The sequence below is a fragment of the Schistocerca nitens genome, chromosome 12, assembly GCF_023898315.1.
Source record: "Schistocerca nitens isolate TAMUIC-IGC-003100 chromosome 12, iqSchNite1.1, whole genome shotgun sequence".
In the NCBI taxonomy this organism is placed as follows: domain Eukaryota; kingdom Metazoa; phylum Arthropoda; class Insecta; order Orthoptera; family Acrididae; genus Schistocerca; species Schistocerca nitens.
The window spans coordinates 106787428-106802711 of record NC_064625.1 but is presented as its reverse complement, the minus strand read 5'-3'; the positions used below and the strand labels follow the sequence as shown (position 1 = coordinate 106802711).

At 42.8% G+C, this 15284-nt stretch overlaps 1 protein-coding gene across 1 annotated transcript in view; it reads right to left on the bottom strand.

Annotated features, from left to right (window-relative positions):
* Positions 1 to 15284, bottom strand: part of LOC126215090 (organic solute transporter alpha-like protein) — a 111410-nt gene that overhangs the window by 40688 nt on the left and 55438 nt on the right. Inside the window, exon 4 of the mRNA XM_049941736.1 lies at positions 4887 to 5125. Coding sequence (XP_049797693.1) covers positions 4887 to 5125 — 239 coding nt within the window. The remainder of the gene's footprint in view (positions 1 to 4886; positions 5126 to 15284) is intronic.

Genomic DNA, 15284 nt, shown 5'->3' with positions numbered 1-15284 from the left:
ATTTGTAAGAAATGTATTGGGGTCAACTGTGAAAACGTGCCAAAATTTTTATATGAAGACAGTGAAGAAGATGTTATGGAGGATGTTGAGGAAACCGCTGACGAAATCAACGAACTTGCTGAGGCTGACTCGCTGTTTAAAGAAGAGGTCAATCTGGGATCAATTCTATGTACAGACCCTGAATTCGCAACTGAAGGTATTTCTGGTGACACTGAGGAACCTGGCCCATCAAAACGTTGGAAGTGATGCTCATATCTGTCTCAAGTGCGCTAAAGTGTGATATTACAAGTATTGCACACCCAGAAGTGTCAACATTTTTAGTAACTGACAATGCAAAAAAAATGGTTCAAATGGCTCTGAGCACTATGGGACTCAACTGCTGAGGTCATAAGTCCCATAGAACTTAGAACTACTTAAACCTAACTAACCTAAGGACAACACACACATCCATGCCCGAGGCAGGATTCGAACCTGCGACCGTAGCGGTCGCGCGGTTCCAGACTGTAGCGCCAGAACCGCTCGGCCACCAGCGGCCAACTGACAATGCATTTTAATTGTAATAAAGCTACTTATTTTTAATGTCAACTGCGTGGCTTTTATACACAAGAATAATTACCTATCTAATTAGGTTGCCTATTGCAGCTAATAATAGTTCAGTTTCCTGAGACAAATTATTTTTTGTGTGTATGTGTGTGTGTGTGTGTGTGTGTCTTAATGATGTATTTATATTTATAGTTTTACAAATACCAGGGCAGAGGTGCCCCATAGTGAACTTGAGGTAGTGATGTAAGAATCACAATAGTTGGGTGCCCAGCAATCCTCATGCTGCATACAGAGAAATTGAATACCTGAAAGTGAGGTGGTAAATTCCAACATACAACATGATGTATAATGCATTTATACTACACAAACATAAACAGAAAAAATAGTGTTCAAAAATAAGGTATCTTGACACCATGCTCAAAATTTGAAAAACTGCTATTTTATTTTAGGCGCTGTAGCGCCTTAGATATTGGGAGTAGAAAAAAATGGCAAGAATCAAATTTGTAGAGAATTTTGTGCTCTTTAAAAAAGAAACTAGACTTTAAAGCGATAGGAGCAAATGAAACTGAGATATTTTGAAAAATCTGAAAAAAGTCCGAAATTTTCGAAGTTTTTTGACTGCAGAAAGTTTTCCCAAGAGAAATTTTGTTGGCAAAACTCGGTTTTCTAATCTTTCCAACCATATGAACTACCTTTTGCAAGGTATATCTGCAATTTGACTGGACTAATAGGGTTGTTGTTGTTGTTGTGGTCTTCAGTCCTGAGACTGGTTTGATGCAGCTCTCCATGCTACTCTATCCTGTGCAAGCTTCTTCATCTCCCAGTACCTACTGCAACCTACATCCTTCTGAATCTGCTTAGTATATGCATCTCTTGGTCTCCCCCTACGATTTTTACCCTCCACACTGCCCTCCAATACTAAATTGGTGATCCCTTGATGCCTCAGAACATGTCCTACCAACCGATCCCTTCTTCTGGTCAAGTTGTGCCACAAACTCCTCTTCTCCCCAATCCTATTCAGTACCTCCTCATTAGTTATGTGATCTACCCATCTAATCTTCAGCATTCTTCTGTAGCACCACATTTCGAAAGCTTCTATTCTCTTCTTGTCCAAACTATTTATCGTCCATGTTTCACTTCCATACATGGCTACACTCCATACAAATACTTTCAGAAAAGACTTCCTGACACTTAAATCTATACTCGATGTTAACAAATTTCTCTTCTTACGGAAAACCGGCTCTTGAGTACAGGCTGCTCGCCAATTACGGACGATGTGTTACCCGTTACGAGCAGATACAACAATCAGACAAACATGTAATAATTAGGCAGTGAAGAAATAACAAGCTAATGCAAGCAACAATTGCGAAACAATCGATGACGATGTGTAGAGAGCTGGAGAAGAGAACATGAAAATCTCACGCGACGCGCATGGGCTATAGTCCATGTTGTCTTGTAAACCTGTTGGTGGCTGTTTCCCAACTTAGTAGACCACAAGTCTCTTGTATAAAATTCTTCGTTTCGACTTCCACTACATAGCTATGCTACGTTGTAAACAATAATCGTTTACATCCTATATATACTTCACGTTGTCTCTGAGTTCGTAGGCGAAGTAGAAACTTTATGGAAGCATAAAATAAAATGTGGTTTTCTCATCATACTTGCGTTACACGCTTAGTAAAAATTAGGTTTTTCTGTTGCATTATTATAGGTAATGCAGCGATAATAATAAAGTTCGCGGTGATAAAGTTTTTGGTTTGAAAGCTCCTTCTGAACAAATGTTTCTGAGATAATAAGTAAATACGATTTTATGGCAATCTATGTCTTTTCAAATGGAGGCGATGAAACCAAAAAATATATGAATAACAAAAAATACTTGCCTTGTTATAAGTATGTCTTCTGCTGTTCATCGATATAATGAAATGAGCTGATATGCCCTTTTGTTACTTGAAAAGACGTACCTATTAGATACAACGTAATTTTTGTGTAACTTACGTAACTATAAAATACTTCTTGATTATCGGTCGTGGACGCTGAATAGCCAGAACCAAGTGCAAGAACAGTTTGGAACACATGTAAAATGGACGAGCGCAGTGAACGAAACGAACAACTGGATACTGAACTAACTAGGAGCAGTCGGCAGTGGAACTGAGACAGGCGGCCACGCAAAGAACGAGTGCGGCCGAGGGAGACCGAGACTGACAAGGTAAGGCCGCCAATTGTGAAATTCAGATTCGATTCATACTGCGCATAATAAAAGCTCATGGCCAGAGGTGTAATGTGGCAAAGCACCAAGATGCACTTCTCAGCCGTTGTCGAGAAAATCGACAGTTAAAAGAAACCGTTGCGGTGAAATACTCTCTACGACTAATGATTTTTCTAAAGCGTCGTGGCGCAGTGGTAAGCGCTCGGGTTCGTAATGCGAAAGTCGCCGGATCGAATCTCGCGCCATGGAACATTTTTTTATTGTTAGTTTTTGTATTTAAACTATTAATGAATTGCTTATGCATGTTGGTGAAGGCGGATCGCTCTCCAATTGTACCGCCTCCATTTTTTCCGTTATGTTTAACAGGGTGTACCAAAGCTCTCACGTCCGCACTGATTTTCGACGATGTTATAACTTGCGCTAGGGACCGCATCTACCTTCTTTCGAAGTTAGCAGGCAACTACGCTGTTACGCGGCGGCTCGTTTCGGCCCATCAACATCTGTCCTTCAAGTGTAACGAGCGAGTAACGGAGTTTATATTTCATACCTGCCACAGCAAATTTGTGTTCGTGGGGTTTTCTATTCTAATTCGAAAGTTGGACTTACGCTATACGTATTCGTTTCGGAATATCGTTTCTACGTCTTCCGTTAACTATACGTGGTTAACATTATGAAGACAATTAATAACATTTGTGAAATACAACTTTGTTAGCGGAAAACATAATGATGTTCGAAGACGCCAGTTTTTCCACGACAAACGACTTTCAACAACTTAGTATATGCATAATTGTTGCAACTGATTGCCGGGAATTATATATATATATATATATATATATATATATATATATATATAATCAGCCAATTCAATCATTAGATGATGTGGCCTCTTCGAGTTGTGGATTCAGATAGGCTTTCAGAAGTCTTCTCCAAGTGGGGCGGTCTTGGGCAGTTCTCTGCCAGGTGTTACCAGCGATCTTCTTGATGTCTTTGTCCCATCTGTCTGGTGGTCTTCCTCCGGTGCTCTCTCGGACTCCACTCCAGTACTAGCTTCGTCCATCTGTCGTCTTTTCTTCTTGCAATGTGGTCAGCCCACTGCCATTTCAAGGAACCTACAGTCTCTAAGATGTCATTAACCTTCGTCACAGACCGGATGTCATCTGCCCTTTTCCTGTCCTTTCTTGTATAGCCCTGCACTGATCTCTCCATGGCTCTCTGTGCTGTCCTAAGTTTCCCTTTTGTGAATGAGTTCAGTGTCCATGTCTGGCAGCCATACGTCATCACAGGAAGAATGCATTGATCAAATACTGCTTTCTTCATATTTACTGACATTTTTGATCTGAATACTTTTGAATTCTTCCCAAATGCTTGCCAGCCAATCTTGATGCGTCGATAGATTTCTGGCCTTATGTCTCCCTTCATATTTATAATCTGGCCAAGGTAGACATATTCACTGAACTCTTCTAGTAGACTGTCCTTGACTTTCACATCTCCAGATGGGACCCATTTGTTGGATATTACTTTTGTTTTGGAAAGGTTCATGTTCAAGCCAACCAGCCGACATTCCGATGCAAGATCTGTAACTAAGTGTGTGTGTATGTGTATATATACACACATTTGAATTACAAAAAACAAATACCAAAAAAAATGAGGTTGCATGGCGGGAGATTCGATCCGGTGACCTTCGGATTACGAACCCGAGCGCTTACCGCTGCGCCACGACGCTGTAGAAAATTATTAATCGTAGAGAGTATTTCACCGCAACCGTTTATTTTAACTGTCGATTTTCTCGACAACGGCTGAGAAGTGCATCTTGGTGCTTTGCCACATTACACCTCTGGCCATGAGCTTTTATTATGCGCAGTATGAATCGCATCTGAATTTCACAATTGGCGGCCTCCCCTTGTGAGACGAGCACGGGACCGAGGCTGGAACGAGAACTGCCGAAGTGACCGCCGTGACCGAAGTGAACTATGAACCGATCGTTCTTCGTTCCCGGGAACCATAAATAGACCGCCGCGACCGAAGTGAACTATGAACCGATCGTCCCTTGGAATTCGTTCCTCGGTCCTTTCGTTCATCTTGGTGAACCGTTCCTTTGCACCCGTTCGTTCGCGAACTACCCATCTCTAGTACGCACCTGGTGAGCGGCACGGGCGTGCAGAGGCGTCGGCAGCAGGGCAGGCAGCAACAGGGCCCCGTGCTCAGCCGGATACAGGCGCCCCGCAGCTTGCGCGAGACGCCCTCCTGCTCGTAGTAGGCGGCCAGCAGGCAGAACATCTGGTACACGCAGATGGTGAACAGGTCCTGCACCAGCGCCTCCATCAGGAAGTACGTGCGCGGGATCATCACCGAGATGTACGACGCCACAGCCGCCACCTGCGAACACGAGGCGAAATGAAAGAATGCAGAGTCTCGCGGCAGTATAGTTCAATTCTTTTATCTTGGCGGTTCGCGCATGCCCGCCCAGAGCGCGGGAGATTGCTGCGTTGCCAATTGCACGCGCCAAGAGAAGCAGCGCCATAGTATAGTTCGCAAACTTACGTTTGGGGGGGGAGAGCGCAGTTTATGAAGTAAAGCCACCACTGCCGCATTAACCCTTTCGCTGCTACAGAGACGTGCTCCCCGCATTCCGTGCTGTGTGCGATTTTGTCATCACTGCACTGCTCGCCTGTGCAGACACATGGTGTTTCGACTGCTTTGACACACTTTATCATTCGATTTCATAAAAACAATTTGGCCCAAAAATTAGATTTTTACACATCTGCTTGACTGATACCTTCCCCTCATAAATGACTTAATTTTGTTGCAATTTTCAACGCAGTTATTTTGCAGCATTAGATGCAGTAAACCATTGCACGAAATTTTGAAGAGTTTGCAGAGGTAAAAGTCCATAGCTTATACTTTCCATATGGTCGATTTTAGTTGCCACTGGAAATTTCAAAAAATAACATTCAAACGAATAAAATTCATGAAGTAAGACACTTCGATATTGTTTTTAAATAAATAAAATATTAAACACCGATAAAGGTTTGAATTCAGAACCTTTCACTTAGCAGCCACACACTTTAACCATTACGCTAACGCAGCTTGTCATTCAATGCAACTCCCGGAGGACTTTAAAATTTCACGCAAAATATCGACAAACACTGTTGGTATGATTATCAATTACTCACGTTTCGTCGAAGTACAACAGGAAATAAACAATTATCGCTGTTCTTTATTGCGAAAAAGCGGTTAGTGAGAATGATACAAACACCTTTCCTTGCTATCGCCAGAATTAGGAGGCTTATTGCTTGTTTGTTTTAATTAATAGAATATGAAGCAATTGGTATAAAGAATGCTTTTCCAAACTTCCTAAAAAAGAAAGTCTGCTGTCAAGACATTGATTTTGTTCAGTTACCTTATTTATGACTGAACGTTTCTAAAACTGAAGACACGCGTCCGTGCTCTGCACTGCAGTCGAGCTCTGGCAACTTCGTTCTCTGTTCATTGGCTGACTGTGTTTTGTGACGTCAGATGCGCAGAACGAACCTAAACTCGGCCGCCGTCATAAATGACGCGCACTTTAATACTGCATAAATTACGTGAGCTTTCGGCCAAGCACTTTGGCCATTGTCAAGTGGTCCGACTGCCAGTGGGCTGCTAGTACGCCTGTCTGATGGCTGTGATGTCACAGGTGCTTGCGACATCGCCATATATGGGCACATATTGACACGGCATTTGATGTTCTAACACGCCCGGGAGTACAAATAGCGGGGGTCCCTTAATAGGTGCGGGCCAGTGTAGCCGAGTGGTTCTAGGGGCTTCAGTCTGCAACTGCGCGAAGGCTGCGGTCGAAGGTTCGAATCCTGCCTTCGGCATGGATGTGTGTGATGTCCTTACGCTAGATGGGTTTAAGTAGTTCTAAGTTCTAGGGGACTGATGACCTCTGATGTCAAGTCCCATAGTGCTCAGAGCCATTTGAACCATTTGAAACTTAATTACACTACTGGCCATTAAAACTGCTACACCAAGAAGAAATGCGAATGATAAACGGGTAATCATTGGACAAATATATTATACTACAACTGATATGTGATTACATTTTTACGCAATTTGGGTGCATGGATCCTGAGAAATCAGTACCCAGAACAACCAACTCTGGCCGTAATAACGGGCTTGATACGCCTGGGCGTTGAGTCAAACAGAGCTTGGATGGCGTGTACAGGTACAGCTGCCCATGCAGCTTCAACACAATACCACAGTTCATCAAGAGTAGTGACTGGCGTATTGTGACGAGCCAGTTGCTCGGCCACCATTGACCAGACGTTTTCAGTTGGTGAGAGATCTGGAGAATGTGCTGGCCAGGGCAGCGGTCGAACATTTTCTGTATCCAGAAAGGCTCGTACAGGACCTGCAACATGCGGTCGTGCATTATCCTGCTGAAATGTAGGGTTTCGCTGGGATCGAATGAAGGGTAGAGCCACGGGTCGTAACACATCTGAAATGTAACGTCCACTGTTCAAAGTGCCGTCAATGCGAACAAGAGGTGACCGAGACGTGTAACCAATGGCACCCCATACCATCACGCCGGGTGATAAGCCAGTACGGTGATGACGAATACACGCTTCTAATGTCCGTTGACCGCGATGTCGCCAAAGACGGATGCGACCATCGTGATGCTGTAAACATAATCTGAACTCGTCCGAAAAAATGACGATTTGCCATTCGTACACCCAGGTTCGTCGATGAGTAGGCAGAAAACATCTTCCGAGATTGTCCTAAATGCTTTCTCCGAAAATTATTTCGAGCAGTTAGTCCACGAACCCACGCGAATTGTAAATGGTTACGAAAACACACTTGACCTCTTAGCCACAAACAATCCAGAGCTAATAGAGAGCATCATGACTGATACAGGGATTAGTGATCGCAAGGTCGTTGTAGCTAGGCTCAATACCGTTTCTTCCAAATCCACCAGAAACAAACGCAAAATAATTTTATTTAAAAAAGCGGACAAAGTGTCACTATAAGCCTTCCTAAGAGACAATCTCCACTCCTTCCGAACTATGCAAATGTAGACGAGATGTGGCTCAAATTCAAAGATATAGTAGCAACAGCAATTGAGAGATTCATACCTCATAAATTGGTAAGAGATGGAACTGATCCCCATGGTACACAAAACAGGTCCGAACGCTGTTGCAGAGGCAACGGAAAAAGCATGCGAATTTCAGAAGAACGCGAAATCCCGAAGATTGGCTAAAATTTACAGACGCGCGTAATTTGGCACGGACTTCAATGCGAGATGCCTTTAATAGGTTCCACAACGAAACATTGTCTCGAAATTTGGTAGAAAATCCGAAGAAATTCTGGTCGTATGTATAAAGTACACAAGCGGCAAGACGCAGTCAATACCTTCGCTGCGCAGTGCTGATGGTACTGTTACCGACGACTGTGCCGCTAAAGCGGAGTTATTGAACGCAGTTTTCCGAAATTCCTTCACCAGGGAAGACGAATGGAATATTCCAGAATTTGAAACACGAACAGCTGCTAGCATGAGTTTCTTAGAAGTAGATACCTTAGGGGTTGCGAAGTAACTCAAATCGCTTGATACGGGCAAGTCTGCAGGTCCAGATTGTATACCGATTAGGTTCCTTTCACATTACGCTGATACAATAGCTCCCTACTTAGCAATCATATACAACCGCTCGCTCACCGATAGATCTGTACCTACAGATTGGAAAATTGCGCAGGTCGCACCAGTGTTTAAGAAGGGTAGTAGGAGTAATCCATCGAACTACAGACCTATATCATTGACGTCGGTTTGCATTATGAATCACCTCGAAGGGAACGATCTATTGATACGTAATGAGCATGGTTTCAGAAAACATCGTTCTTGTGCAACGCAGCTAGCTCTTTATTCGCATGAACTAATGGCCGCTATCGACAGGGAATCTCAAGTTGATTCCGTATTTCTAGATTTCCGGAGAGCTTTTGACACCGTTCCTCACAAGCGACTTCTAATCAAGCTGCTGGCCTATGGGGTATCGTCTCAGTTGTGCGACTGTACTCGTGATTTCCTGTCAGGAAGGTCGCAGTTCGTAGTAATAGACGGCAAATTATCGAGTAAAATTGAAGGGAAGTGTCCTGGGACCTCTGCTGTTCCTGATCTATATAAATGACCCGGGTGACAATCTGAGCAGTTCTCTTAGGTTGTTCGCAGATGATGCTGTAATTTACCGTCTAGTAGGGTCATACGAGGACCAGTATCAGTTACAAAGCGATTTAGAAAAGATTGCTGTATGGTGTGGCAGGTGGCAGTTGACGCTAAATAACGAAAAGTATGAGGTGATCCACCTAAGTTCCAAAAGAAATCCGTTGGAATTCGATTACTCGATAAATAGTACAATTCTCAAGGCTGTCAATTCAACTAAGTACCTGGGTATTAAAATTACGAACAACTTCAGTTGGAAAGACCACATAGATAATATTGTGGGGAAGGCGAGCCAAAGGTTGCGTTTCATTGGCAGGACACTTAGAAGATGCAACAAGTCCACTAAAGAGACAGCTTACACTACACTCGTTCGTCCTCTGTTAAAATATTGCTGCGGGGTGTGGGGTCCTTACCAGGTGGGACTGACGGAGGACATCGAAAGGGTGCAAAAATGGGCAGCTCGTTTTGTATTATCACGTAATAGGGGAGAGAGTGTGGCAGATATGATACGCGAGTTGGGCTGGAAGTCATTAAAGCAAAGACGTTTTTCGTCACGGCGAGATCTATTTACGAAATTTCAGTCACCAACTTTCTCTTCCAAATGCGAAAATATTTTGCTGAGCCCAACCTACATAGGTAGGAATGATCACCAAAATAAAATAAGAGAAATCAGAGCTCGAACAGAAAGGTTTAGGCGTTCGTTTTTCCCGCGCGCTGTTCGGGAGTGGAATGGTAGAGAGATAGTATGATTGTGGTTCGATGAACCCTCTGCTAAGCACTTGAATGTGAATTGCAGAGTAATCATGTAGATGTTGATCGCAGGCGCTCCTGTCTGTGATGCAGCGTCAAGGGTAACCACAGCCATGGTCTCCATGTTGGTGCAAACGTCGTGGAACTGTTCGTGCAGATGGTTGTTGTCTTGCAAACGTCCCCATCTGTTAACTCAGGGATCGAGACGTGGCTGCACGATCCGTCACAGCCTTGCAGATAAGATACCTGTCATCTCGACTGTTAGTGATACGAGGTTCTAATAAAACCCCGTGTCATTCCAAGCATGTGTGTCAATTTGTACCTCTCTATCTACATTATTCCGTGATTTACTCAGTTTTCAAATTTATACTGACTTTTTGATCACCCGATAGATAAGGAACAGGAGAGGGCCCGTAATGCTACCTCGGAGAACGTCAGAAATCACTTCTGTTTTACTCGATAACTTTCCGTCAGCTACTACGAACTGTGACCTCTGACAGGAAATCACAAATCCAGTCACATTACTGAGACGATATCCCATAAGCAAGCAATTTCCCTACAAGCCACTTGTGAGGTACAGTGTCAAAAGTCTTCCGGAAATCTAGAAATGCAGAATCAATGTAAAATCTCTGGTCAATAGCACTCAACACTTCGACTGTGTAAAGAGCTAGTTGTGTTTCAAAAGAACGACATTTTCTAAATCTGTGTTGAATGTGTGCCAATAGACCGTTCTCTTCGAGGTAATTCATAATATTCGAACACAATATATGTCCCAGAATCCTGCTGCATATCAAAGTTAATGATATGGGTGTGTAATTTAGTGGATTACTCCTACTACCTTTCTTGAATATTGGTCTGACTTGTGCAAATTTCTAGTCTTTCGGTACGCTTCTTCCGTCGAGTGAGCGGTTGTATATGATTGTTAACTATGGAGCTACTGCATCACTTTACTCTGAAAGGAACCTAATTTGTACACAGTCTGGACCGGAAGGCTTAGTGTTATTAAGTGATTTAAGTTGCTTCTTGTGGACTTCAGGTTGTGCCCACACGCCGCATCCATTTCTCCATCACAACAAGACTTGTGCAGTTAGTAGCCGTGCCCGCCTTTCTTTTTTTTTAAGTTCATATTCTATAGGAATGTACCCTCTCAATTCCCATATCTCTCCAACTCCTGGAATCATTGTATGGAGCCAGAAAGATCGTCGTCTGTCTTTCGTCAGATCCTCTGGTCACGCCCCTTGCCCCAGTTCCTTAATGGTCGCTCAGGCGCAACGTAGGAGAAACACTGCATTTCAAAAACATAATGCTAAGGTGATGATTCTGCTTAGCACATAGGCTGGAAGACACGGTCATAGGCATAGAGTGTGGAAACTTGAGTTGCACTCAGAAATTTTAGATTAACAACAAAAATTCCTGATACATCCTATACTGTGAGGTGGCGTCCACATCATGATGGAAGGGATCATATGGCATTATTGTCTGGGACCCCATCTAGGGTTGTTTGTTCGCCAGGTGCAAGTCTTCCTATTTGACCCTGCGTCAGAGACTTACGTGTCTTTATGATGAAGATCAAATGAAATTATTAGGATAGAAAGAAATTAAAGACACTAGGTACCAGTGGGCATTGACTTATATCAATGGGGCAAGTTGAAAATTTGTACCGGACTGGGCTTCGAACCGTGGTCTCCTGTTTGCTAGGCAGATGTTCTGGCCACTACACTATCCAGACACAGTGGTCACCACAACTTACGCCCGCTCACCCACCGTCGTCGCAACTGCAATGATATCGCTTCGACGTTTCCTCCTTCGGCAGCGGAGCTGATCTCACAAGCGTGTATATATATTGTCCCGGCTAGTTGAGAGCCATTCCCTGCCGTGTGGGTTGGGCATAAAACATCTTTGAATCACGTTGTGAATCTAATTGTGTGAACTAGCACGTGGAAATTGATCTCGTTTTTTATTTCCAGGGATATTTCGTATACTTTCAAAAAAATGGCTCTGAGCACTATGGGACTCAACTGCTGTGGTCATTAGTCCCCTAGAACTTAGAACTACTTAAACCTAACTAACCTAAGGACATCACACACATCCATGCCCGAGGCAGGATTCGAACCTGCGACCGTAGCGGTCTCGCGGTTCCAAACTGTAGCGCCTAGAACCGCGAGACCACCACGGCCGGCCGTATACTTTCAACTACGACGGATCCAAAGAAAGTGATTTTATTTATTACACACCAATCGGGTGCCAATCTATTTTTTTTAAATTTTTGTTCCCCTAATAATTTGATTTAGTTGCCAAATGGTTCAAATGGCTCTAAGCAATATGGGACTTAACATTTCAGGTCATCAGTCCCCTCGACTTAGAACTACTTAAACCTAATTAACTAAGGACATCACACACATCCATGCCCGAGGCAGGATTCGAAGCTGCGACCGTAGCAGCAGCGCGGTTCCGGACTGAAGCGCCTAGAACCGCTCGGCCACAACGGCTGGCGATTCAGTTACCTTCGTAGTCAATATGCCTACTATAAATCCTATCATCTTTTTGTAACAGGTTGATCAGCTTTTCTCAGTAACCCTTGAATATTCGCAGATAAAATTGTCTATGTACTACCTGATTTTTGGGATTTAGAAAACACAGAGAAAGTCTCGTATATATTCTGTTTTATTGACACAATTCGCTTCTTAAATTAATGAGAGATGGTACTGGGGAATCAATGAAGAAGGAGTTGATCCTAGTGTGTATCGTTTCGGTATAATAACAGTCCGTACCACATTCCTTCGCGTTCCTATCACCAAAGATATGATTTCCATGAAACTGTCTTTTACTACTAATATCTGATAAATCATAAATATGTTTCCGGCTTTACAATGTCTAAGCTTCTTAATTCTCCCGACACGATATTAATTATAAGTTCGAGTTCTTTCAGTGTCTGTTCAGCACAAATTTAGCCTTTTCACAGGCACTATATCTCACGTCTCGTTTATTAGCAGAATCGCCTTGACAACGCTCGGCAAAGATATTAGTATGAGAATATCCAACTATTTTCCGTCCCAATATCTCAAAATAATCTATTATCCACCACTCCAATGTCTAACCCAGTTATGAGAATGATATTTAATTAGGCTTATAATCCCTAGCTTCCGACTACCACGGAAGACAGCGAACATGCACCATTGAAAACAAAGACTCAAAGAGAGCTAACAATGCTGCGCATTGGTTTATATATTGTATTCAAAACAAAACGCAGCTCAGTTATGTCTTCCTTGAATTCCCTTTGTACTACTTTGTGTTATTCTATTTCGAATATCCACTCTTTGTAAAATTTTAACTAACTATTTCTTCGAAAGAATACGACCATTTTTTGGCTCTTGGATCATTTCGTATTACAGAATTTAATCTAATATTCGTTTCTGAATACCCACTCTCTAAAGGGCGGTCACAAACTGCATGTACTACCCTAGCACGCCTTCTGTCAGATCCAAATTCTCAACTTACACCGCACACTACCAGTATAGCATTAGCCTCATTACTTGCAGCTTCTGGCCAATTCCTGTAAGAGTCCGAGCTTGGTGTGCGTCTACACTGAAGGGATGACTGAGTGTCATGGCCTTATTTAATTATACATGTGGTGTCTATTCTTTCAGACATGTCTGAAAGTACAGACATCATTGTGATCCTGCAACCACTATGTATGGTACAAGTTTTCAACTTGCCCCATTCATATAGACCAGTGCTCATTGGCAGCTAACATATTTGATCCCTTTGTGTCTTGATTTATAGTGCGTGCAGTATCACAATGGTGTTTGTTCTTCTGGACATACCCAAAAGAACGGACATCGCATATACGAGGTATGGCTAGAAATAAACCGGACTAGTACTGGTGAAACAATAAAACGAATGCAATAAGGCTGAAAGTCGCGTGGCCTGTGACGTGACTCTCGCTCCGCCTACTGCTCGAGTTTCATCTGCCTCCTGCACTCAGTCTGCCCGTGGCGTCTGTTTTAAGTAGTTGACGTTTTGTCTGTGCGTCGGAAAATGTTGAGTGTCCAGAAAGAACAGCGTGTTAACATCAAATTTTGTTTCAAACTAGGAAAATCTGCAAGTGAAACATTTGTAATGTTACAACAAGTGTACGGCGATGATTGTTTATCGCAAACACAAGTGTTTGAGTGGTTTAAACGATTTAAAGATGGCCGCGAAGACACCAGTGATGACACTCGCAGTGGCAGACCATTGTCAGCAAAAACTGATGCAAACATTGAAAAAATCGGTAAACTTGTTCGACAAGATCGCCGTTTAACAATCAGAGCAGTGTCTGAGTTAACAGGAGTTGACAAGGAAAGTGTTAGGCAGATTCTTCATGAAAGTTTCAACATGAACAAAGTGTGTTCAAAAATGGTTCCAAAGTGTCTCACAATTGAACAGAAGGAACGCCGAAGAATGATTTGTTCTGACATCCTGGAAAACATTGAAAGTGGTCCCACCTTCTTACAAAATGATATTACTTGCGATGAATCGTGATTTTTTACTTACGATCGCGAAACTAAACGCCAATCGATGCATTGGAAAACTCCTGGTTCTCCACGACAAAAAAAAGCACGAATGTCAAAATCGAAATTCAAGGCAATGATGATTGTTTTTTTTTTTTTTGACATCAAAGGGATTGTGCACATTGATTGGGTACCAGAGGGACAAACAGTGAATCAGCATTACTACATTAGCGTCCTGGCTACCCTACGTGAGCGAGTACGGAGAAAACGGAACGATTTGTGGAGAAAAAAGTCACGGATCCTTCACCAAGACAATGCCCCAGCTCACAGTGCGTTGTCAGTGAAGACGTTTTTGGCAAAACACAACATTCCCATCTTAGATCATCCACCCTACTCACCTGATTTGGCCCCCTGTGACTTTTTTCTTTTCCCTAAAGTCAAGTCAGCTTTGAAAGGAACTAGATTTGAGACTGTTGAAGCAGTAAAAGAAAAAGCGACGGAAGTAATGTATGGACTTACCGAAAATGATCTGCAGCATTGCTCTGAACAGTGGAAAATTCGTATGGAGCGGTGTAGAGACCGAGGAGGAGAGTACATTGAAGGAGATAACATGAAATTGTAAATAATTGTAAATAAATGTTTTTTCCAGCATCAGTCCGGTTTTTTTCTAGCCGCACCTCGTATAATGAAATGACTAATACGGGGTGTTCAAAAGGTCTCTCCGCAGTGCCGTATGATTGTTAGCCGCGCGTGCAGTATGCCGCAGTGAATATACCGAAATGAAACTCAGTGAAATACAAGTTATTAATTTATTAAATATTCATTATTACTTTCAAATTTTCACATTAAATGTTGAAAGTATCCCCCATGTTCTTGAATACACAATTCAATTCGTCTAACCATGTTCCAAACGCAAGCTGTAACATTTCTTCTGTAACAGAAGCAGTGAAAGTGGATGTCGCAGTTTTCAAATTCATCGATGGATTTTCGACGGTTTTTATAGTCAGTTGCTTTCGCTGCACCCCAGAAGAAAAAGTCAGGTGGTGTTAGGTCAGGCGATCGTGGAGGCCAAACTCCCTGTGAAATCATGCGATCACCAAAA